Source organism: Acanthopagrus latus, chromosome 4 (genome assembly GCF_904848185.1).
Source record: "Acanthopagrus latus isolate v.2019 chromosome 4, fAcaLat1.1, whole genome shotgun sequence".
Classification (NCBI taxonomy): domain Eukaryota; kingdom Metazoa; phylum Chordata; class Actinopteri; order Spariformes; family Sparidae; genus Acanthopagrus; species Acanthopagrus latus.
In genome coordinates this window covers 16,542,886-16,567,852 of record NC_051042.1, presented here as the reverse complement: position 1 = coordinate 16,567,852, position 24,967 = coordinate 16,542,886, and the positions used below count along the sequence as shown (strand labels likewise).

The window sequence follows — 24,967 nt, the reverse complement described above, 5'->3', positions numbered from 1 at the left end:
AAGCTACTAAACAGATTTCCATGAAACTCCGATGGGTCTCTGCCCAGAAATATATCCAATTTACTTTTGTTGTGGATCCAGATAAAGGGACTCACTTTCTTAAACGTTGCACAATGTTTTTTGACATTTATGTTAATTTCTCAGTGAATAATGCAGGGACCTTGGCGAAGAAATATCAGTTCTAATTAGGTGGCCGGAATCTATGAGTGAGTACAATTTGATGCCGATCCTAGATCTGGTGAGGTAAATTATGGTAATCATGGTAAGTAGTTATGTTCGGTTTAAAATTCAGAGTAATACAGGACTATTACGCTGATATTAGATTAGGCTGGATTGAATCGAAAGAAAAATGAATGAAAAGTGCTTGTTGAAAATAAAGCAAACTAGTTGATGTGTGTGCGTTTCATTAGTTGAGGCTCTAAAACAACCTTTTACTCAAGCTTTCCCCACAAGGGTAAAATATATACGTTACTGGTGACGGATGAAGCTGAAAAAGCACTGCGGCTTCCATCGTAACCCATGGTATGGCTATCTCTAAGGCTTGGTGCACACTGTAAGACAAGACAAAGGATTCTCAGTCCTTGATAAGTTGGTGAGATCATTTTCACACTCCAAATGTCCCAGCCATTTTCTGTAACTGCGAGCATGTCAGATACAAGCAATTGAGCTCTTGATCCTGATCCTGTAAATAGGTTCAAGTTTAATGGCCCAACATCTGCAGACATCTTGTAGTATGACACATATAATGGCACATTCTGAAGAACACAGATGAAAAAGGTGGGGACTATCATATATATATCTCATCCACAAAGCAAAGTGTGGCAGTAGACAAACAATTTAGAGGCTGCCAAGACTGTGTAATTCTGAAAAAACAAACAAACAAACAAACAAAAACTCTCCTCCACATCATATCAATCACAACAGTTTCCACACTGATTTTTGCAGAACAGCAACAATAGATGTCTTACATCCAAAATCATGACAAGAATCTGACAACATGTGATAGTGTATAGTATGCTCTAGGCTGGCAGTAATGCCTGAAGCTGGAGGGGTTAAAGCTAAAATGTAAAATACTGCTGCCTCTCCATTTGACAATCTAGAAAAACAGCTAGGGCGTACATTGTTGAAAGGGTTCAATAAAGAAACACACCACATCCACAGTCTAAAAGCAGATACACCTGCACTGTTGTTATTTCATCTCAACACCACTCCCTTTCGGTCTCCAACTCTATCTCCAAGGTGTCTATCAACACCTCTGATATCTTGACAAAGCTCTAACAAAGAGTTGGTCTGTAGTGTCTGTTTGTTGATATTTATTTATCTGTGTTTGATTTTTCAAAGTAGATCATTTAAGCCTACTAAAGTAGATATCAGCTCCTTTACCCCCCTCTTATCAAAGTATGAATCCTTCATAGTCTTGGGAACTGGGACAAAACAAAATATAATGACTTACATCTCATTTGTAAAAAAAAAAAAAAAAGAAAGAAAAAAAAAGAAAGGAGAAAAAAGGTTGACGTAAGTAAGATTCAAACCAGTCATCTACCGAGCCAGTGTGAACTGTCAAAGTGTGAAGCTGAATTTGCACATAAAAAGCGTAGTGGTTTAACGTTAAGTGTTTCATTATTTGATTCCACTACACAGCCAGGAGAAGATCAGAGAATTTTCTCTTTGCCTGATCTATTTTGGTGCTCATCATTCCCCGCTCTCTAACACCTGAGACAGATAATTATCCATTAGAAAAAGAAAAAGTGCTACATTTAGTCATTTCTTTCAGAGCAAGATGTTTTTGAATGTGCCACGGCAGAGTGACAGCTGGAAGGCCAATAATTATAGTAATTAGATGAAAAATGACATCAAGTCATCGAGAATAGTTTTAGCTCTCGGCATAATGTATTTATTTTAGAGGAAACAGTCCTTTTTGAGGTTCAACCCTTTGCAATGTATGCTACTGAAACTTAAACACATCCACAGTTCATTTATCCACAGTGACTTCATGCGGCTATTTTTCACAGGCACCCAATGACTATTCTTTGCATGTTTCATGAAACGATATGGGATCATCTTTTAGTTCTGCCTGTCTCTCTCACGTACAGAGGCTTCGCATAATCACTCACCTCCCTGATAAATCATGTCCCCTCTGCTGTAGCCCAAACACCTTACATTGTCAGAGCTGAGGCTCAGCTCGCTGGAGAGGCTGATGGATGATTTACAGGCAGCCATGCCTCTTCTCTCTAAAACCTTCCTCTGTGGATAAGCCTTGTTCATTAACCCTCTCACACTTCTGAGCGTGTGCAGCCTGAGCAGTCTTACACTTTGTCTATAGAGGAAGAAGAGAACAATAAGGGCAGATGTTATCCAAGGGACACCTCAAGTGTTCGTGTATGTCTGTATGCTAGCAGGGCAAATAAGGGTTTTAGTACTTTCTTCTTCAAGCTTTCCATCACAGTCTGTGACAGAACTTAGAAGACAAGGATTACTCTCAAGGACCTCATAAAGGAGGCTCCCACTCTGTCCTCACCTTTATCAGAAAAAACAGGAAGGGGTCACTCTGGACAAAAGCTAGGATCCTGAAATTAATGATTCTAAACATTTCAAGGTTGGTATAAAGTAGTAAACCCAGATTTCTTGGCAGAAATTATTTCATAGCAATGGAGCCTACCTACTTTGCCTGTGTAGCTATGTGGTACCCTATGCTATTACTGATATGCATCTCCTTACATTGGGGCGATACAATACACATAGATACCATTTAGAAACCACAAAACTGGTCAACCGGGGTTGTCAATATCTTGTCCTATAATTAAGCAATGCCAGTTGAGATAGTTGTGAATCAGAATCAGAATCAGAAAAGCTTTATTGCCAAGTACGATTTTACACATACGAGGAATTTGTTGTGGTGATGTTGGTGCATGCATCAAATAACTATTAAGTGAAAATATAACAAATTAACAATATTAACTATTTAAAGAATAGAAAATATAACAAATTAACAATAAAAATCAATAAAGGTTCAGTAAGGTTTCTGTGATACTAAATTATATTTTGTGATTCAGAAAAAACAAACAAACAAACAAACAAACAAACAAACAAAAATCCACTGCAAATGTTCTCCTCGTCACAATTTACACTTTATCGCAAATTAAAAGAATGGAAATATTGATTACTTTGGCTTTTAATAATCGCACTTATCTTCTAATCTGCAATGTAAGTAAAACAAGGAAATCTTTCAACTCTTGCTTTAAAAGGTGCACTCTGTATTCTTTTTTTTTCTCTTAGAAATTCAAATGCAGAAAGTTAACGTTTACAATACGTACCAATGTCCCAAAAAAGCTGTTTGACTGTAGAAAAGTGGCTACTTAAAAGGGCCCAGCATACTGTATATAAATAAAGTGCAACATTATGAAATTGTGTTGTCCTTTGTTTCTTAGTTTACTCTGCTAATTCTGTTATGAAAATTACTTATTTTTATTACTTATATTACTTTTTTTTTCCTCTTCTGATTAAAATGTCTTCCCCAAACCTACATAGTGCCTTTAAGGTGAAACATTGCTGAACCAAAAGAATTCCTTCACCTGTCATCCTCTGGACCATGGCCCTCTGATTAGAAGGCAAAGTGAGTGTGCCTCCCGCCCATGCAAGAGCAATGTCTGCACCTATCTGCAGTACTCTGCTGTTTGTGCCTCCATGGTACGAATTTTCATTGTGCCACAAAAGAAACTTCCTCTTATTTGCCTTTGTAGAATGACAATGAAGTGTTGTCATCAAAAGAGGATGACTCTCTCTAGTAATACCACCTAAACATGTTGGGAATAATCTTTGTTTGATAAGTATTGCTTGCTTATTTGGGAAACAAAGTGTCCTGGAATTTTTTTCCCAACATGATCTTATTGCAATGCTATGTAATGAATTAATGTTAAGTGTGTGCTCTTATCCAATTTGTTTACTAATTTTGTTTACTTTTCCAAACCAAAGGACATATTTAAAACAAGAAAAGGATATGAGGTGAGATTTAAGTGGGAAATGGCCACATACATATTTGAAGTAAATCAAATGATTTGGTTTTGGCTGCAATGGCTTATTAACGGAGCTCAGAGTTAGAGTAATGAGGTACACAGAAGAGTAAAGCCTATACAACCAGCTACACCCCAACATCCCTGCTCAACCACCTGCTCTGTGTTTTAGCCAGTATCAGGAGTGTTTAGACTGAAGACGCGGATAAGCAAATTTCTGCTATTTTAGCTTGCAAATGTGAGGTACGGTATAACAAAACAAAAGTTATAAATCATTGTGCTTGACCAGAGATGTCCATGCATGCTGAATATAATCTGTGTGAATAGCACAGAGTGTGAGTTTCTGTGTGTGGCTGCCTGCGTGGACATACACAGAATCTGTGAAATACATTTAGACAGCCTCTTTCCTCTTTGTCTGACATTGTAATTACCATTCAAACTAGCCACGCTAATTACCTCCCCGTTAAGAAAAATAATCAGGTTTGTACACAAATTAAGACTAGCCACAGACGCCACGGCCTGAAAACCAAAACAATAATCAAGTCTACTGGGCACGGTTATTATGTTTCCCATTTAATCAAAACTTGCATTAAGCCTTAAAGTGATCAATTATTCTATCATTTAGTTTTCCAAAGATTACTGTATAAATCCCTAAATTATTCATTATATTCTGTCAATCAGTTTTTTTCTGTTGAACTTGTCACAAATTCTAACCCCCTTTTCCAGCTGGGCTCTAATGTCATTCATTAATTACGGCTAATTAATATGGCTTGTTTACAAAATGTGTTTTACTGTCCCATATCATTCCTACTTCATTATCAACACTGGAAAGAAATTAAATGCAAAAACAGTGACATTCTGTGAAGCTTGGACATTTTCACAAATAATTTATAGGAACCCAAACAAGGGTCAGGTAACTCCCCGACAACAGCCACAACCATGTCTCTATCTCGCACAACACAAATGTGCGAGATATCTTTGCTATTTTGCCGATATGCACGTGATAAGCGGTGGGTTAAAACAGCAAAAGCAAGACCTCATTTTCCATGAGTGGTCAGCCTGTGATAATGGCAGAGCATGCAAAGCTGCTCCACTTTAGGTCGAGGGTTCTTCTGGATAATTGCATTTTAAGTCACTTTTCAGAAATCTAACGCTCTGTGACAGGGCAATGAGTCTGTGTCTAGAAAAACATCTCTCACATGGCCGACTGTCTGATTGTGAGAGTAATGCAACCTTTACACTGAAAAACAATGCAGAACTCACAGCAAGACAACTTTACAGCCTCAGGGTTAGTCATCCGACTGGCAAGTCAGCAGTATGGCGCACTGGTTTAACAAATATGAAGAAACAACTCCAGAGAAACAACACGTATTTTGGCAGGATCCAGTTGTAGTACAGACAAAATAAAAAATACTGCCGTGGAGTGCCTTTTTTCTTTTTCTGACAAGGTTTACCATTTGTTAAAGAAAAAGTCAACACTCACTGACTGTTAATGCGGATTTACAGTACACTCACTTGATGTCACAAGAACAGAAATGCAGAGGGTGGGGGAAAAATATCCTGGCTATATAGCACTGAGTGAGCAGTTGAGGCTTTTTTTTAAATAATCTTTTTGTCCATGGCCTTTGCCAGCCTGCAGCCATTTCCTTTCCTTTACTTCTCTGCTCCGTATCTTCTTTATTGTGATGCTAAACAGTGAGTTTTGACATTCAGAGGGGCCCAGCCAAAGGACAGGCCAGTGGATGCAGTAGAGAAGAGAGAGCCTTAATGGGTTCAACTGGAATGGAAAGCATCTGCTAGACTCCACAGGCTGGAGGACGGGGAAATGTCAAGTATGGTTATTACAGAGCAGGCAGCAGGTCTAGGAAGTTTCACCTGAACGAAAAACAGTATCGGACAATGCACAACCACAAGCCGCAGCTCCACACATTAACACTTTTGCTGAGGCAGTGAATGAACCCATTCACACTTAGGTGCATGTGGTATAAGTATTTTGACTCACATGTTCACATCCACATACAAAAAAGAACAAAAAAAAAAGCCAAACACATACTTGCACAGTCATTACCCCAAAATTAGTGTGTATATGCAGGATTTTTTTATTTTTATTTTTTTTTAAATTGGCAATTGACATCTTTCCTATTGCCAGACAGGTTAGCATTTCCGTTTACTTTCTTTTTTATTGTAATCTGCCACAATCAATGTTAACTGCCTCCAGAAGACAGTATAACTTGTTTTAAACTAGAGGTTGACTTGGATAGGAAGTGCAGTATCACGTCTGATGAGCAGGTTGGCACTTTTCATGGCAGACTCTGCCATCTGTGTATCTGAATGGGTGGCAAGGGTTGCAAAGAGCTATGAGTAGTCAGCAGATTGGAAAAGAGCTATATAAATGCAAGTCCGTTTACCAATAAGATGCACCTTTTTAATGCAGAAACAGAAACAGATAATAATTGAGCCAACTTGCTTACTTTTGCACATGCACTGTATTAATAAGATATTGCCATGGAGGTCAGTGACAATCTTATAATATTTTCTTTGTTTTACTTAATTCTGTCTTTAAAACTACACACAGACTGAGTGATGTTAGAGCTCTGCTTGAATGGAGACGGACATACAAGTATTTACACGATGACTTCCTAAAAAGTTTCCATAACATAGCAATGTGATGGAAAGGTGGTGAAAATTAGCGTGTCCACCTGGCTAATACATACCTGTAACTGCTGGGGAATCATTAGGCCCAAGCATGAATGTCGACTGTACCCTCTCCCATGGAAGACAATGGCAAAATGTGACTGGGTGTCAGTTGGTTTTCTTTCATTGTGAAAGGGGTAACAGGGTAAATGCATTGACTTGCACATGTGTTAGTGTTAGTAATTTGTATTAGCTGCATTACAAATTGTTCTTGTTTTACCCAAACTTCATCTATGAGACTGCAATAAAACTCAGTTTAAGAAACTGCCATCTCCTGAATAGCAGGAAAATTCACATACTTGTATAATGTTCATATTTCTGCAGAAAGTCCTGGAGTGAATACTTATAGTACTTGAGCTTGTTTGCTAATTTGTACCCTCGAGGATGCTAATCAAAGCTACTGACAGACTAATGAAGCTCTTCAGTCCGAAAGCCAGAGACACATACATGGCCCTGTGACTCAAGGCTGAGTGTCTGAGGGGAGACGCGTGTCTGTGCACATGCTGCAGTGAGTGCATGTGGTCGCACACAGTCCAACATGTGAATGAGGGGGTGCACAGGCATAAAGAGGTGGTATAATGGCGGATCAGCAAAGCTCAAATCCCACTCTCTAAGGGGAATCGAGCATCAAACAGCTCCTGCTGCCGGAGGGCTGGCCTTCCTGCTCTGTCGGCGGGGAAACTCCTGTCGCTGCACTTAGAGCTTCTGGATCAGCGAGGAGACACATAGCAAGTGGAGAGGCAGTGGGAAACGACAGCCAGAGAGAGAGACAGAGAGATGAGGCAGTTTGGAAGAATGTGATCATTTTATCACCACAGACTAAAGTGGTCCTGGGAATCATCAACAACAGGAGCCTTGGTGTTTGTTCCTTTTCCTGTATAAGCATGGTGCACCAGAGAATGATACCTGGGTATGGGCTGTTCACAGATTGATTATTGCAGGGAGGTGAGTAGAATCTTAAACCACACATTATCCCCCTTTTCATCACTCCCACCCAAATTCTCTGCTTTACCTCTGAGTCAAGACAGCTTAGTGGCAACCATAGCAACGGTCGCAAACAGAGCTGTGGCTCTTTCTGCCAAGGCCCACAGTGCGACCACTCACAGATACGTTAGCCTGCAGCAAAAAAAAACAAAAAAAAAACAGACGGACAGCCTGCTGAAAAGATAAACAAATATAGGAATAACACAAATGTGTGACAAGACGGCAGCAGAATGGTGAGAAGAATGGGGGAAATCATTGATTCTAATGTTCCTTTAGCAAAGGTATTACCAGTGACAGAACTCAAGCACCTCCTTTTGTAGAGGGCATAGATATAAAAAGGAGATAGTACTCATTTCCCTCCCATAACAACAGAAGTTCACATAATCGTCTCCCTAGCTCTTCCCTACCTGACGGCTATGCGATATGACTGCTGGCATTCGTAAATGTGGGAGGACCAGGAATGTGTGTGGCAGGGCGATAAGGCTGCTGTAAAATTTAATTAGCACAAAGCCATGGTGAAAATGACTCCATTTCTCACTGCATTATTAACTAGAGTACTATGTAAGAGCCTCATCTCAATCAATGTACATAACAGGTTCACGAGAGAAAGGGATGGAGAAAGGGAGAGATGACAAAGGAGGGACTGGGAGCGAGAGACAAAACAATGACATTTGAGATTGAAAAGTCCTATAAACTGGCGAAATGTATCTGAACTAAATCCCTGATAAATCTTCTGATTTTTACACCACTGGCTTTTCTGCCTACGTCTCCTGCACATGAGGTGTGCATCGAGGCGGGCAGAGGACGAGCAGTCCTACATGTGAAACGAAGAGACAGGGAGGATCTCAGAAGCCGGCGGAAAGGCAATCCTACATTAGCTTAGCTTCACCTACTGTTAAGGGCCTGAGCTGGTGTGAATGGGCTGATTAGGGTCCTTGGCTCGACATGCTGAACACCACTTTCTATTTCACGATCCACAGCCTTTATTACAGCCAAGCTTCCTCATAATCCAGCTAAAAGTGGATATCTGAGGAGTCTGATCGGCTTAGGACTTGGCTAAAAATGGGGGATGTACAGCAGAGCGACATGGAGTAGAGTGCAGAGGTGTTCGTTATTATCTGTTTTCTATTTAGGACTGAGTGGGGAGAGTTTAGCCCGATGTCTGTGTGTGTGTGTGTGTGTGTGTGTGTGTGTGTGTGTGTGTGTGTGTGTGTGTTCAGGCATTATTCTGACCTCTCCAATCAGTCAAGCAGACATACAGCACACCACTTGACTTCCTTCTATTCTTACATTCTGGGCTGGGCATGGATTACAGAGATAACAGTTTTATGGGTGAGGTTATGTTTGCAAGAGCTGCTTTAAGCTTGCCCTATTAGCATATGCTAATACAGCCATCATTTGTTTTAACACAACACGACACGTGCGCGCATCAAAATTCAACACACTTCTACAGAAAGAGCCCTCTGAATCTTCAGGAGGCAGAGCTTTTGTAACAGCACAAGTGGGAGCGATAAAAACATTTTGATTTTTGACATTTTTTGATTATCTGTCCTCGCCTCTAAAACAACAACAGGATAAGTCAGCAGCATCATGATCGCATGCCATGATCTAAAAGCCCCATTTTTTAAACAGAAAACATATTTTATGATGTCTGTATTACATGCAAGTAAATGTCATCTAGTTATCTTAAGTAGAAACTAGCTCCTGCCTTTGTCCTCAGGGTTACAGTGGATTGCTCATGCCTGAAAGTCACTGGTTCAATTGCCAGACAGGTAGAATAGATGGTGGAAAATTAATCCCCAAGTACTCTGCAAGAGCTACTAAGTGGCCAACAGATAAGACTGCACTGTACTTGTCAGCTTCAAAGTGTGACTGAGTGTAACCATGTAAGTGTGCAGCAGGGCATTCCAGGAAAAGAGAGTGAAGTTTTTAATTTATTTATTTATTTTTTTCATATTTTGTTCTTTGCTCTCTACATCCCTCGATTACTATTCCACAAGTCTCCCTGCACAGGCTGGACCTAATTACACTAGCCACTTTGTTAAGGTGCCCTCTTGCTCCATCTGTTCAATGCAATTGCTCCCTGGCACCAACATGCACGCTCACACACACCAAGTGCAGCACTTCAGACAGACAGACAAAGGCAGGTCAAGGTACACTTTCCCATCTGGATATGCCTTTGTCTACAAGAACAGTTGAACATTTAAACCACCAATCAAATCTGGCGATAAGAGAGACACCGTGATTTGGAGTGGCCAGATGACTGTGGACATGAATACAGAGAGCCGTACACCTGTCCAAGCCCTAGACACGGCTAGTGCCCCGACCCAGGAGCGGCCTTTGACCTTCTGCCTGCACATCATTAAAGCACAGGGTTTCAGCTGACAAAATCTATGCATGTATGCATGAGCGTGTATGCGTGGAAGTGGCAGAGTGAACACTCAGTGTTCAGGAACAGAAGCTCTTTGGCAATAATCTGTCACTTTAATGAAAAACGCACGGTCCGTGTGTGTGGATGATGTATTATGACCAAATGCAGATAAATCAGCAACTTCTACAGTCACACTTTTGAAACAATGACGTGTAGCATCAATTCAAATAGATCTAGGGAGGAGAGCGTCTGTGCTCCCCTTTTTGTCTTGGGCACACTGAAATGATTTAATAACCCCTTCTATTTCTGCTTATGTCATGTCTGGGGGAAAGCAGCAAGGCGAGGGAGGAGATAAAGCAGACACCAAACAAAGTCAAAAAGTAAAGAGTAGACTGTGGAACTTTGCAACGATGGGGAGCTTTCCCCCATAATTGACATTGATATGAGGAGACAGAAATGTGAAAGAGGGATGAGAGAGCACACACGCAATCTGCAGGATACAGTAGCCTACAGTGGAATCCACATATCAGAGTCTACAAGAGGCCCAATCAAAAAGGCAAGCATCTAACGGCAGATTCCACCAGAGTATCCCTGCCTCAGGAAGCTACAGTGACTGACTCTCACTGCTAGTTTTTCCACAAATGACTCACATGTCAGCACACAGAGCAGACAGGAGGAAACAAACTTCCTTTCCTAGCCAACTTTTCTGACTTTCATTTCAACTTCACACTCTCCCGTGTTTTCGACTTAATGATTTTCTGCAGCACAGCCTCTGAGAGACAACGTAGGTTGAGTCTCAAATTACTCCTATTAGTCATCTCTTTGTACCATTTGCACCTATACCTAGAACAGGTATAGAAGAGCTGCATCCAACATTATGTACAGAAACATAAATTCAGCAAAAAAGGGTCATAAAGTACACTTAGCAAATACAAAGGCGATGACATCTCAGATAATAACTTGAAAGTGGTTTTAGGTTGAAAACCTTAATACTTTTCAGCACAAGTAGGGGAAAAAATAGCCATTTTGTTAACAGGTTCACTGACTGTGAACTGACCTTTACATCAATTTCAAGCTCTAGTTCAGGGTTATATCACACGTGATAATTGTTAGGTCGGGTTTCACTAAAGACATCTCAAGTAATTGCTCCTAAAGACGAGACATTTACCTCTTCATGGATCCTGCTCCTCTCCACACTCTCCATGGTGGATCATTCCAAGATAAGGGCATTAGAGCACGCCCATACGCTCATAATGCACCTCTGGCTTTTGCTATCTCACACACTTGAGGGCTCTTGGCCTGTCAAACACAACGATAAAATAAGTGTAGCTATGTGATTCCCCTCAACATGCACACGTCAGCTTGGGAGTTAGCGAGGCTGTGATCAGGGTTTGCAAAGACGCCTGAAATGACAGTGCCTGGAGAGATGTTTTCAGACGGACACAGTTAAAAAGCTATGGATGCTTTATAGATTCAATTTGCAGATTCAAGTCTCTTACACCTGTGTGGCTAACCACCATCGATCCATCATTCTGTGGAGCCCGATCCAATTTAGAGTGCCGAGGAGCCCCAGAGCCCCGCAGCCTTATCCTAACCCAGGCCACAGCCACCACAAAGCCTGCTTACCTTCATCCCCTGAAGTCTGCGCGTGTGTCTGTGTACTTTTATGTGTTCATGTGTATGTGCGCAGAGGTAGACTGCAGACCAAGCTAAACACCTTAGCTGCTGGCTCATGTGAAAGTGTGCTGAGCCAAAGTAGGGGTAAAGGTAGGGGGGTAGAGAAAGCTTGAGTAAATGCAAGTGAATCCAAGCCAGGACCCAAACTCAAAGCACAGAAACCAAGACAGGGAACAAAGTGCACCCGGTTGTGCATCAAACAGCGGAGTAGACGGAAAGGGATCTTTTAACGCAATTTTCTATTACATGGCAATCGGTCTCATCATGACTACGTAGTGCTACAGCCATAACTGCTACTCAGTCTCATCAAAGCCTTTTGATGGCGAATGAAATCTATCCATTTGATTTGTCTCTGCAGACGGTGGACTGGCGCACTCGAGTCTTCCTCAGCATGAAAGCTTAATGGTATCATGCATGTTCAGATTGACCATTCAAATATCCCCCCTTCACCTCCTAATTACAGTGTCTTCTGACACAGATGTTTCTTTTTTTTCTCTTTTCTGCTCCACTGGACTGCAGCAACACCCTTGAGATCAATTATTAAAGGGTATTTAAAACTGTGGGAAAAGGAGGTGGTAGGGCTGGTGTGAAAGTGAAAGCAGCTGTTTAAGTGCCTGTGCCACAGACTAAATTTCATCACCTCCCAACTAAACTGAGAGCATTCTGTGGGTTTCACTCACTCCAGTGGCAAACCCAGGGCAATTAAGACTTGCAGGAGAGAAGGGGGGAAAGGGAAACGGGAGAGAAGGGACGAGGCACGAGAAGTGGAGACTCCATACCAATAACAGGCAATTATGTTTGGGTAGGGCCATTGTCAGGCCATGAGAGTATAGAAGAAGACAGCGGGGATATGGGATGGTAGGGAAATGAGGAGGAGTGTTATTTAGGAGGCAGATGGCAGAGAGGGGGAAATTAAGATGAATGGGCACTGAGAGGGCTGAGCTGGTGCTGGGGCTGGGCAGAGAAAAGTAATTAGCTGTGTTTGCTTTGGGAGGCTGGCAGTGAGTGTGATGCCTGCGGTGACAGGCTAAAGCCTTGAGCTTTATTAGTCAACAAGGCCGTGTCTGATGCTGCCAGCAGGGGGCAGCTAGGCCAGAAGCCTTCAAGGACCCTCTTACCTGTTCATCACACCATGGGGTCCTTACACAACATGGACACTGACGGCGGTTCCTTCATGCCCCGCAATTTCCTTTTACTCTAATCCCCTGTTAATAGAGCATAGCTCTGGTGTGTTTTCCTTTATATTTACAGACTTTCTCTCACAAACAGCATGAGAGTCAATTTTTTTATTCTCCGACTTTATTCCTTAGCCTCACCCTTACCAACTGGCTCCATCTTTCTTCCTCACACCATTTCTCTCCCTTTCTTATGTTACAGCCACCTCTATCTGTCTCTTTCCTCCCACCCCGTATATCTCCCTCCCCCTCATCCCTTTCCAATCTAATTTCAGATAAGTCGTAGCAGAACAACAGAGCAAGGCCCTTTATCATTGCCATCAATGATGTGGGTGGATTGAGCGTGAATAATTTTATTCATGTGTGCCTGTACCCAACCCACTGGGATTCCAATTACAAGTAATAAGAGGTAATAGGGTTACAGCGTGATTTTTTAAGTGCCTAAGTAATGATTGTAGAAACCCTTTGACAAGAGAAAAAAGCTGTTGTTTATTTTAGTAACAGCACAATACCTGTTCACAACAATGAATAATAAAGGACAATTTAATTTGGCATTAGTATCCAATTTAATTTTCACTTTTCAGGAGTTTATATACAGTAGTTCGACGCATATACAATTGCCGTTTTAACGTTAAATTATTCATATTTAGTTTCTAAATGAAAACACACAACACTGGAAGCACTCTATGCCACAAGTGGCTTACATCCAGTGTGGAGCGCAGCATTTAGTCTGTATGTTTGATCTTTGTGCACTTGATTCACTGCTCTTTGAAAACATACAGTGCGTACACTGCTGTAATTGCTATTCATTGATTGATTTTTTCTTTCAGTAATGGATATTTTAAAATAAATAAATAGTGTAATTTTGTCACTAAAAGTATCATTTACATTACAAATCGTTTTGGCCCCAAAAGATGAATAATTCAACAATTCTTCCGTTTAGTCAACGTCCCCACGGGGTTGCATGACAGGGGTGAATAGAGGAACAGGGGAATGCAACCGTTTTCAAACACCATCCGATTTTGAAATTGTCTAGAAAGGCACAAGTGGCATTGCCGAACCACAACAGTGCTTTCAATTGGGCTCAAAATATTTTGCAAAAACCCTGCTTTTCTCTTGGCCTTCAGCCCTGCAGTATTCTCAGTGATTTTAAAATTCATATAGCATTGTGCAGCCTATATACTGTGATCAAAAGTTCAAAATGGCTAACCATTGACCAACCTTCTATTTCTATTTTGAAGCTATTAGAATTAGCTTTGCAACAGCAACATACCATGTCCCTATTTAAATTTGCACAGATTTTTATGCTAAGCTTCTAGTTTATTTCACCAATGACTGGAGATTGTTTATATTCTTATCTAACTGTTGCTCAGGGGTTCCTCTGCTGTTTTTCTGCCTTTTCAATAGTCGGTCTGGTTGAATCATTATGAATTGTTTTGTTCTCAATGTACAAAACATGACTTTTTTGCAGAATCTTCATACCAAGAAAAAAAAAAAAAAAAGATTTCAAAAGACCTCTCAAAACTGTAGAGTGGTCCTCTCAAGTTACAGTGCTGAATCTTGCTTATGTGGTCAGTGATACCAAATTCTGAACAGTGGTCAACGGTGAGAAATTCAAGACAAAAAAATGTATTCCCTTAACAAAATCTCTGACACTTGACTCACACATTGATGGGAAGAGAAATTTCCTTTTTGCAAGATAAAAAATATGAAAGTTGCCAACTGCATTCAAAGGCATTGAGTTGAGCTCAAAATGCTGCAGTTAGTGAACAATTTAAGAACCTTGAATTTAAGAACTGAGCCTCGAGACAGCCCACACACTGCTTTCATGACTCTCCTCTCACAGTGTGCACAGCGCACTGTCTCAAACAGTTTCAGCAATGGCCTTTCACCCTTTCAGAAGGCGCACACAGGGTCACAAAAAAAGAAGGCAAAGGGACAACTGAAAAGGTCAGCGGACACACAGAAAAGCAGGACATATGAACTGTCAAGGGGACTTTGCATTACATGCGAAAGACGTTTTCCAGCAACAGATAAAACGGTAGAGCTGAGCACGCTTGAGGCTTTAGATTTGTTTTGGTTTTTGCTTTACCATGGTTAACAGGCCTGAGCACCTGGCGGAAGGAGCTGGGGCTGATGGTCTGCTGCTGGTTATCTGGAAGGAGGGCAGTAAAACAAATAATACCAACACATACAGTGCGAGGATCAAAAAGATCGTGAAAAGGCATTCACACGCTGATGAACTCCTGTAAAGTCAAGCTTACTGACAAGACACACTGTGTCCAAGGGCACAGCTGTATATTACCCCTGAAGTTGAACAGGTAATCAATTCAAAATATGCATAGATCTCATGTTGGATTCACAACATGAGATTGTGTGAATATCTTCTTTTAATATTGAATTCAAGATTATCAGAGAAAATAAATGTGTATTGCCTTTTACTGAGATCCAAACATCAAACAGCTGAGGATTCTCTGGCAGTGTGGTGCTGGTAAGCGTGTGTGCAAACAACAAACTAGTGTATTTCTAAGGTGTCTGGAAATAAGAGCTGCGTGAAGCCAAGGCACGAGACCCCGAGGATTCATTCAATACACTCAGCTTTTAAAAAACAAAACAAGAAACATATGCATCCAGTGGGCAGGACAGGAACAGGATTCCCTGCAATTTTTTAACATCTGACTGGGATCAGAACATTTTTTTTACGGTCAATATGGGTACTAGGTTTTTTGTGTGCGTCTTTGTTTGTTTATAAATGTAGGGAAAGGATATGGGACTCACCTCTGGGTCTTGGTGCTCTCTTCCTGCGGTCTCTGAATGCAGCTCCTGACTGTAGGGCTTCCAGCAAACTATCCATCACACCTGTCTCATCATTCTCTGAAAAACCCAGGAAGAAAAAGAATGAGTGGGTGTTGGAAGACAGGAGGAGAGGTAAAGAAACAAAATCAGATAAAGTGCAGTTTGTTCTGGTGGTGAGTTTTGCCATACGGATTGCAACGATTTGGAACTTAGAATGGCAGGCCAATATATCATATGTATACCATAAGCTACAGCAATATAGTGGAGTCAAGTGCCCATTATATGATGGGACTAGTTCCAAGCAAATCCAGTAAGGCACAGGTCAGCAAGTTCTTGGGAGACAATCTGCTGTACAAATATAAACCCTGGTGTCTGTGGCCTAGTGCAATTTAGTCATGCATGGCATTGTAGTATTCTAGGTGAATAAAAAGTCATGAAGGATATCAACTAGCGATGGAATCACATATAAAGTGAAGTATAGTACACTGTCACACAGGGATGGAAAACCCAATCCTGCCAACATGGTGTTTCACAGCACTAACTACAGAAAACTCCCGACTGAAAAGTCTTGAATGCAGTAATTCATAGAAAGGGAAAAGACTTTCGGATATGTCATGTAAATCATGCGCTGTGTCCTTACAGCTGAAAACCTGGCCTTGATACCTGAGACATTATGATGGACCTGGCTAGCCATGTGCACTGAAAATAGCCTCCAGTGAACGGGAAGGAAAATAGATAGCAGGTATAGACAAATGTTCAAGGACAAGACACACTGTAAATATAAAAGGAATACTTTGGTTGTCGTGCAAATGTTCGCTTGTGTGCATGGGTGTTTGCTTTTCAAGACAGCTTTGTGTTGTCGATAACATTTGGGGTCTTTGTCAGCCACCACATAGACATGAAGGGCTGTGTGTGACTTAAGTGACAGCCTGAAATGAGGTGGTTTATGACATTTGACTGCTACACACCAATAACATGTTATATATCAGTCTCATTGTCAGTAGAGCAGTCTCAGGTTAAGTGTGCTTGTCTGGTCAGTGATTTGAGAGTAAGACATATTGTCATTACTTTGTTCTGTCCACCTTCTGTTAAAGTGAAACTCTTGACAAAAAGCAACCTAGGCTTTATTTGTGTCAAACCTTTGTGTAAAAGCATAATTACGACAAAAAGTGTTGACTCCCAAGTGTGACCTAACAAGAAGGAGAGTAATGGTGGCCTGCTCCTAAAGCCTTCCTGTTAGGACACACTTGGGGATCGACACTTTTTATCTGCCATGACGACGGCGCAGTGGCGATGCAGCAGCTAATGTGAGTTGTTCAAAAACCTTCTTTTTAGTAAACTCTGTGAACACAAACAATGTTCTCAATGCTCGTGTTCATGTGTAGAGACCCGAGTGATACTACCAGCAATTTTTCATGTTGTGTCAAGCCTTCTTAGTGTTTTAAAAATAGCAATTTTGATGCTAACGTACAAGTACAAAACTACGGTAAATATTAAAAGTGCCTCTTTTGTCGTGATTATGCTATTACACAAAGGTTTGACTCATACATTCACAAATAAAGCCTCAGTTGCTTTTTGGCGAGAGTTTCATATCTTTAACCACTGACTGATGATTGCATCCCAAACACATCCGTGGCAATTCTAACCCAACGTTAAATATAATAAAGAAATATATACACTGAAACCATTCAGATTTTGTCAAATGCCAAAGTCGGCCAGTCAGTCTTCATAATCATAATCTGTTTCTGTGAATTTTTGCCTTTTGTATAAATACGTGTTATGACACTGAAAACTGGCACACAGTCTGGTGGCTTGTGCCATCAGATTGTGTGCCAATATCTCATAGGTTACTCTTCCACTATGTTGAGGAACAGAGATGTCGCTGCAACATAATCCAACCCTCCCTATCAGAAATCTCGCTGCCAACTTTGGCACTTTTGGATGAGACAAGGTTGGACTGCGAGCTGCAGGTTAACTACCAAGAAGAGCTTTTTGTCAGGTATCTGGTCGGCCAACTTGGCTGGGGGTTAGGGTTGTACTGCATCTGTTGCTCTGGCGTGCTTTTGGAAGCACATTTTACTGTGGTTATGCATTTTCATTCAGTTGGAGATTTGTTTTTTGTTTTTGTTTTTTTTTATTAAAAACAGCACGTTTGTGGACGGGATTCATTTTGTCTGTTCTGGGGGGAGAAAAAGTTTTAGAAAGCAGTGCTCTGATAAAGGTTGCGTTTGTCTTTTCTAGCTCGGTCCAATTCATTTGAACTTTACGTGGTACAATAAAACAGAGAAAAAAGTCCTGCTGCTCAGCCTGGCCTTTGTGATGCTATCAGGCCCTCGACTGGGTCAAAGGTTCAGCACATCTTAACCCATTGGGCTCTACTTTTGTTGAACTATGAACAAGCACCAATTAAACCAAAAATGAGCATTTACATGTTTGCTATTCTGATGTCCAGAGGCAAAATTGGTGGCCAGTACACCTCCATGCAAATGAGAAAGAAAGGGCAGGATGAGTGTTTTATTAGCAAGAGGCATAATGACAGTAGGAAAAAAAAACAGGAAATTAAGTTTGCCAAAAATCCCTATATCTGTTTATGTATTTTGCAGGTCCCAGGCACTGTCCACAGTAAGACCTTTAAAACAACCCCTGAGTCAGGGAGAGCGTTATAGTGGTGTAAGATGGCATTTATTTATTTCAAATAGAGTTTAAAATTAATTTACATTGACAGTTAAATATACAGCAGTAGTGTTGCTGTATAGCACAGAAGAGAGGGACAATTTCAAATAGAATTTGGGGGTCAAATCATGTTGGTGGTGGAGAAGCTGGTCCAGACACCACTATATGCCGACCCTAAATCTCCAGTGGATCTCACAAGATGTAGACCTAATTTATTGCGTTGTAAAGAAAAGAAAAAAAAACACACAGCAAAAGGGGGAAAGAAATCGTATGGCAGTTGTTTCTGCCCAGTACACATGATTGATTTACTCTGCTGCCCCATTTAAAGCCAAGTGCCAGCATCACAGGTTGTGACACAATACAAATTAAAACCAGTTTGATATTAAAACAACAGACAACATATATTGTTATAAATGCTCTAGATGAAGATATGATCATTCATTTAAAGTCAACATGATCGTGATTATTTATGGATTGTCCATCCCAAACTCTAGTGGATTAAAAAGCCCCCTACTTTGAGTACACATTGGAGGGTGTAACCTGTTTTAGTAAGTACACATAGGATTCCAGTCAGCAATCAACCTCTCGCCCTCTTCACATCTGGAATTAACATGTGTCTTAGGTGATCCCATCCTAAATGGACAGCTTTAAGTACATCAATTCACACCTGGCATTAGACTGTATCTCCACATGCATATAGATCAGCCACTTGTGATCTGATCGCACTCCCCAGAAAATGGAAATAAACGTGTCCAAAATTTCCATTTGCAAAGACCACATTTTTTTCTAAGCGGCGGGAGGTTGCAATATATTCAAAGACCAAGAAGACCTTGCAAAGACCTTGGTGCAGGGCCACTCAAATGGAAATCAGACAGTGTGTTTTGAGTTCGATTTCACAAGAATCCAAAATCTTACACTTTAATACGGGTGGTGGGAATGTCTATGCACTTCGGCAGCCCAGAGGACATAAGTTGAATAAGCGTTTCTTCAATGTGGCCCAGGACACATTCACATAGGTATTCTGTAAAAAACATTACGCAGTAAAAGTTCAGAGGCGGAATCAGGGGACAGATTCATTCAGCCTCTAATGTGTCAGCAGTGGCAGTAGCATAGCCAAAACAAACTGAGGCGATGTTATGCCAGAGCTGCTTGGTGCAGTTTACCATACAACTACAAACAGTGAAGACTTGAGCCTTAGTTGTGGCGCTAATGCTGAATTTCTATGTAAAAGGGGCTCTGGTCTCTCATCTTATTTCTTGCATACAGTACCGTGCAGCACCATGGTTGCGTTTCTGCAAACCTGCAGCTGTCAATCAGCTCATGGTGCATGGTTCCTTTACAGCAAACCCTCTTTTACACCAAAGCTCCTGTATTGAGGGCAGAGGGTCCCCAGGGTGGTGGGCTGTGCTTGTGCCCAGCCCCCATACCAAGCTGCGACTACAAACACACACATGCATATGCAGTGGGTATATCATGTCCCATTTCCTTGCCTGCCAGCTTCAATGTGTGCATTTGTTGTTCTTCTCATTTGCAACAGTTGTACTCCTCCTCCTGGTTGATATGTGCCCAGTTCTTCATCATTGTGCAAAGCAGAGAGGCAGGACGAATATCTGAGCAAAAACCAACGTTCCTCGACGTCCAAATTTGTCTCCACGGCTGTGGCAATTCATCACAGGGAGCAAGCGTTACACTCCCCTCAACACACACAGGCATATACACATAAATAGAGATAACACAGAAAACAAGCAAAAAAGGAGCAGATCAATCTATTGCAACCTGAAGTGTGTTCCTTCATGTGTAGTACTCCGTTTGACTCCAACCCACAAGAACATGAAACGGCTTGTGTGCCTCAGGAGGCAAGGAAAAAGAAACCCACTCAGATCTCCCGCCTCAGGAATATATGGGAGCAAAAACAGTCCAATTTTACACATCAATCAGAAGTAACTCAGACAGGCCGTGACAGAAAACCGCTTTATAGAATGTAGACAAGAAGTACTTTCAGACAGCCTAACACCAAAAATCTTAACACATATTTATATACTCACACCCACATGCTCATAAACTTAGAGAGAGAGAAAGAGTGAGAGAGACAGAGACAGAGAGAGAGAGAGAGAGAGAGAGAGAGAGAGAGAGAGATATCACAGAAATGTCACATGGATAGCAATGGAGGAGAAACACATGGCAGAGGAATATTAGTCAAGCTAGTAGCTGTGAAATGGGTTTGAAACAGTCATTCAGCTTGTGAAAGGTGGTGGTGAAGAGGACGTGGCGAGAGAACAAAGACTATAGAGAGGACTGGGGCAGTGAGGAGTGGTATCCCAGCTTTGGCAGTAGAGCTACTGATTGGTGCTTTGATGTGCACAATTCGCCTGCCTATTTCTATTCTGCTGAATCTGGGATCAGAGCTCTCATGACAGGTGTGCAATGTGCGAGACTTTTTGCATTAAATTCCACCCAAAAATTGTGAAGACACTCTCACAAGCCAGTCTAGGCCTTACTGATGTCTATTTGAAGCACAGTAAGACATCATGGCAGCTCTACAGTTAGCGCATACGCTCACGTTTAGTGGTGAAAGAAAGCAGGAATTGAGCTCTACTATGTCAGACTGTCCTCTTAGTTCTGAAACAAGCACATTAAAATATGTGGCTGAATGGACAAATATAGATGCGTACAACTCGGATCAACTAAAGGTAAAAGCTGAAAGGTGTTTACTCAACCACAAAACAGAAGAATAAACTCTGGGAGTGGAACCAAGGCAAAGCTAAACGTCCAACTCTGGGGAAAGGCTATAGTTACCCTCCTGTCTGTAGTGAAACTTCAATCACCATCTATTTAATCAGAGTCTGTTCAGACCGGCGTTTTCCATTGTCTGGACATGTGGTCCATCTGTGCGTAGATGTCTACCCTCTCTTCAGACACTAACTAATGCCTCCCGCCACTTCACTCAACAGGATGTGGCACTCATCATCAGGACAATAACCCCGTTGAAGCAGAGGTGGGTCTGAGAAAGGCAAGAAATAGGGTCAATTGGGCTGGGATGGAAAAGCTAAGGAGAGAAAATCACATGCCTGAGTGCAATGAATGCAAGCCGACCACTGTGTTCCCTTGGACACTTAAAAGGCAATCGTGCAATAAGGCTAGTCAGTCCCCTCTCTCTCTCTATTGAATACCTTCAGTTGCACTCGACTGATAGTTTGAGCAGCCACGCTGTTCACTGGACAATGAACAGGGATGTACAAATGACAGACAGCATCACAGCCAAGATAATAAATATTGTAATAGGTCACTGTTAATCATCCTTGAAGGGTTTAATGATAACAATACTTATAAATATCACAGTTATCAGGGCATAAAACCAACGATCTGTTGATCTTTACAAATCCAGAAGCGATGGTAAAAAAAATCCAATCTAATAAAATCAAAATCTTATTGAATCTTAACCTTGATACCAAGTTAGCCATTTTCTTTGTGATATGGTAGTATAGCTTTACCTCTCAAGGGCTCCAGAAATTATTCAAAGTCAGCCAGTCTGACAAAATCACAACTTTTGGTGGTGCACTTTATGATGAGGGGTGACAAGAAAAGATTGCTTAAGAAGTCACAGGCAGAAAAGGTTGGGAATTAATATATTAAAGGCCATCATATTGAAATCTTACTATTTACAGTTTACCTGCTCTATTGTAGGGTGTTCTGGTCTTACAAAGTCTGAGTAAAATGGATTTCAAATAGAAATTGTTTACGGGCAGATGGCTCTGTAAAGGAAAGGGGAAAACATCAGCACTCTGAGTCAGTCCAAGAGAATGTAGCCAGTCAACCGTAACTGCTTTTTGCACATTCTGCACATGCTTCTATGGTAACAAACATCTAAAAATGTTGGCTATACTAATATATAACAGAAGCCATTTGGAATTTACGTAAACTGATCTAAACTTTTGTTTGAAATTCATTTTGTGTATTGGTGTTGACAAAATATAAATACAGTTACATTTCTTCAAATTCATGTTCTCAGATATTTTTTGCCTGTCTGTTGTAGATGTAAACAGACAATGGTTTGGTTACATGTTCGCCATGACAGCTAGGGATGCACGATATATACCTGACTGATAAGTGATTAGCCCGATGTTGGTAAATGTATACTAATAGCTATTAATCTGAATTGGTGAAATTCTTATGGATAAATGGAGCTGATAATATGAGGCCTAATTGCTTTCACTGACTTAACATGAACATTATTTCCATTCTTTCCCTTTCTTACCCTCAGGTGAGCAAAAACCACAGAAAAGGATGGCTTTACTCTTCTTATGCTATCTAAGAAATATCTTATTAGAACATACAGTATGCTCCCACCTGCTTTTTCTATTTCTTTTGTACGCCCCTCCCATGTTTTTAGCATCTTTGCATGCAGGGTTGCATCTCTAGCTGTTCTTCTATTTGATGTCTTAATAGTTCATCGCTTGTAGCCATGTAGGGAATGTTAAATAAAGCTCTGATGTGTAATTTGTCGCTCCACAAACATTCCCGCTCCTGGCCTACCCTGGGAGTTAATGCAACAGATTTGTCATACACAAGCCAGGCACAGCTAGAGGAGGAGGGAAAAAAACACCTATTCAATCTGAATTTCAATCTCCATAGGGCTCTATGCAAATGCATGCAAGCTGATGCTCTCGTTCTCTCAGACTGCCAGAACACACAGTGCGAATGACGAAACCAGGCTGCATATTATAGAGTAGGTAGAAGCCCAGTCTGTGGCACGTAACAGAGACAGAGGAAAATGAGAAGGAATCCGGGAGGACCTCACGTTTCTGGAATACACAAGCAGGCAAGGCTAGGAACTAAACTAAATACAGATACCTGTAGCAGGCAAAGAAGCTAAAATCCATTTTGATCATTTCCTCCAGGAAACCCCCCCCCTTCCTACCCCTGTCTCTCATTGCTGTGCCCTTCAGCATAATGTGGAAATGCAGCCTCTCTGGGGCTTTTTAGAGAATTGATGGATAATCAGATGATTACACAGAAAATCTCCATTGAGGACAATCCTCCCTGACAAACAAAGAGAAAGCTCTTTAGTTAATAAATAGGCTGAGAGACAGACAGAGTGAGACTGTCGAAGAGAGAGAGAGAGAGAGCGAGAGAGAGAGAGAGAGAGAGAGAGTGTGAATAAATCCTGTCCTGGGTTGGCAGCACAATGCCAAATCTGTATGACATATTCATTTCATCCCAACAATCTGTGTCTATGTGTGTGCATCTGTATGTGTGCATGTGTGCGTGTACATTGCCAGAAACATCACTTCTTGGGGATGTCACTGAGTTTGCCTTCAGCTTTATCTTAATTTGAGCGTATCTAAATAAATTTCAAGCTCTAGGCATATTTGTATAAGCCTTTCTGACAAAATTTGGCTGAAGTTTATTCTCATAATTTTCTTATTTCCGAACTTCTTTTCCGAAATAGTAAAGTTTAAAGTGAGACACAACTCAGCACACAAGCACGTGGGAAAGAAGTCCAAGCTGTCAATCTGGATGAGTTACAAACAAAACAAGCATGAGTCATTACAGAGAATCCGGACAGTGCCAATAAAACCACCAAAAAATCTATTTTATTGGTTTACAACACTGGGACAAAATATTAGTCTTGTAATTACCTTTCTTTGACACCAATAAAGACAAAAAACTATTTGAATGCTAAAATGAAAGCAATCAGATCTACATATGTATTCACCCTGAGGCAGCACTTACAGCATTGATTATGTGGGATAGGTCTTTGTCATTTTTCAATATTCGCCCTTTTCTGGCTTACAAAACTGCACAGACTCTGTCTAGTTGCATGGCATCTGTGAGTTAACACCAATTTTCAAGTCCTGCCACAAATTCTTGATTTGATTGTGGTTTGGATTAGGATTAGGCCACCCCTGAGCCAAGTTAAAGTTCTCCTAAAAAGTGCAGCAAAAATGTTATTTCATTTTATTTTTTCGAAGGATTTCTCCAAATTCTACTGCATTAATTTTACCTTCTACTTTCCAAGCTATCTAGGGCCCTCTGCAGTGAAGCAAGAGGTTGCCACAAGCCTCCCTTATAAAAAACACAAGAACCCATTCAACACTGGCCTGTCACTGGTTGTTCTTTTTTGGCTTTAACTGTGTAGCTGATATTTTCAGATAACCACAGCATGACAGAGGGTGAATTACAGTAAACACTGCTTGACTAACACACAGCACATAACCAGTCCACCAGAATCCTGTTCATTAATTTCAACTGGACATGACCCTTTGTTTGGATGAGCCCAGCACTGTAAAACGTCAGTGGCTCTGTGGTAAATGGTGACAACTAAGGGATGTCAAGAACAGAGTGAAGCAAAAAGGGAGAGGTTTGTGATATGCTTCAGCCAAGAGAGGCCTTGGTTTGGCTAGATTGAACATCCATGGCAGTACTTTGGCCTGGTGGTTCTCTACTTGCACTCTAATGTCTACAGGAGTGCTACAGTGGCTGGCATACTCATGGAAACTATAGATGCTGGTGCAGGGCTGGGACTGCCAAGCTCAACTGCTCTGCCAACCTTGACTTTGGCATTGGAAATAGGTCTGGAGGCTGCT

At 41.2% G+C, this 24,967-nt stretch overlaps 1 protein-coding gene across 7 annotated transcripts in view; it reads right to left on the bottom strand.

Annotated features, from left to right (window-relative positions):
• Positions 1-24,967, bottom strand: part of LOC119017747 (protein diaphanous homolog 3-like) — a 170,003-nt gene that overhangs the window by 36,207 nt on the left and 108,829 nt on the right. For all 7 annotated transcript variants that reach the window (XM_037094715.1, XM_037094720.1, XM_037094721.1 and 4 more), the window contains 2 exons: positions 15,690-15,785; positions 15,004-15,066 (listed from right to left, as the gene is read on the bottom strand). In XM_037094715.1, coding sequence (XP_036950610.1) covers positions 15,004-15,066; positions 15,690-15,785 — 159 coding nt within the window. The remainder of the gene's footprint in view (positions 1-15,003; positions 15,067-15,689; positions 15,786-24,967) is intronic.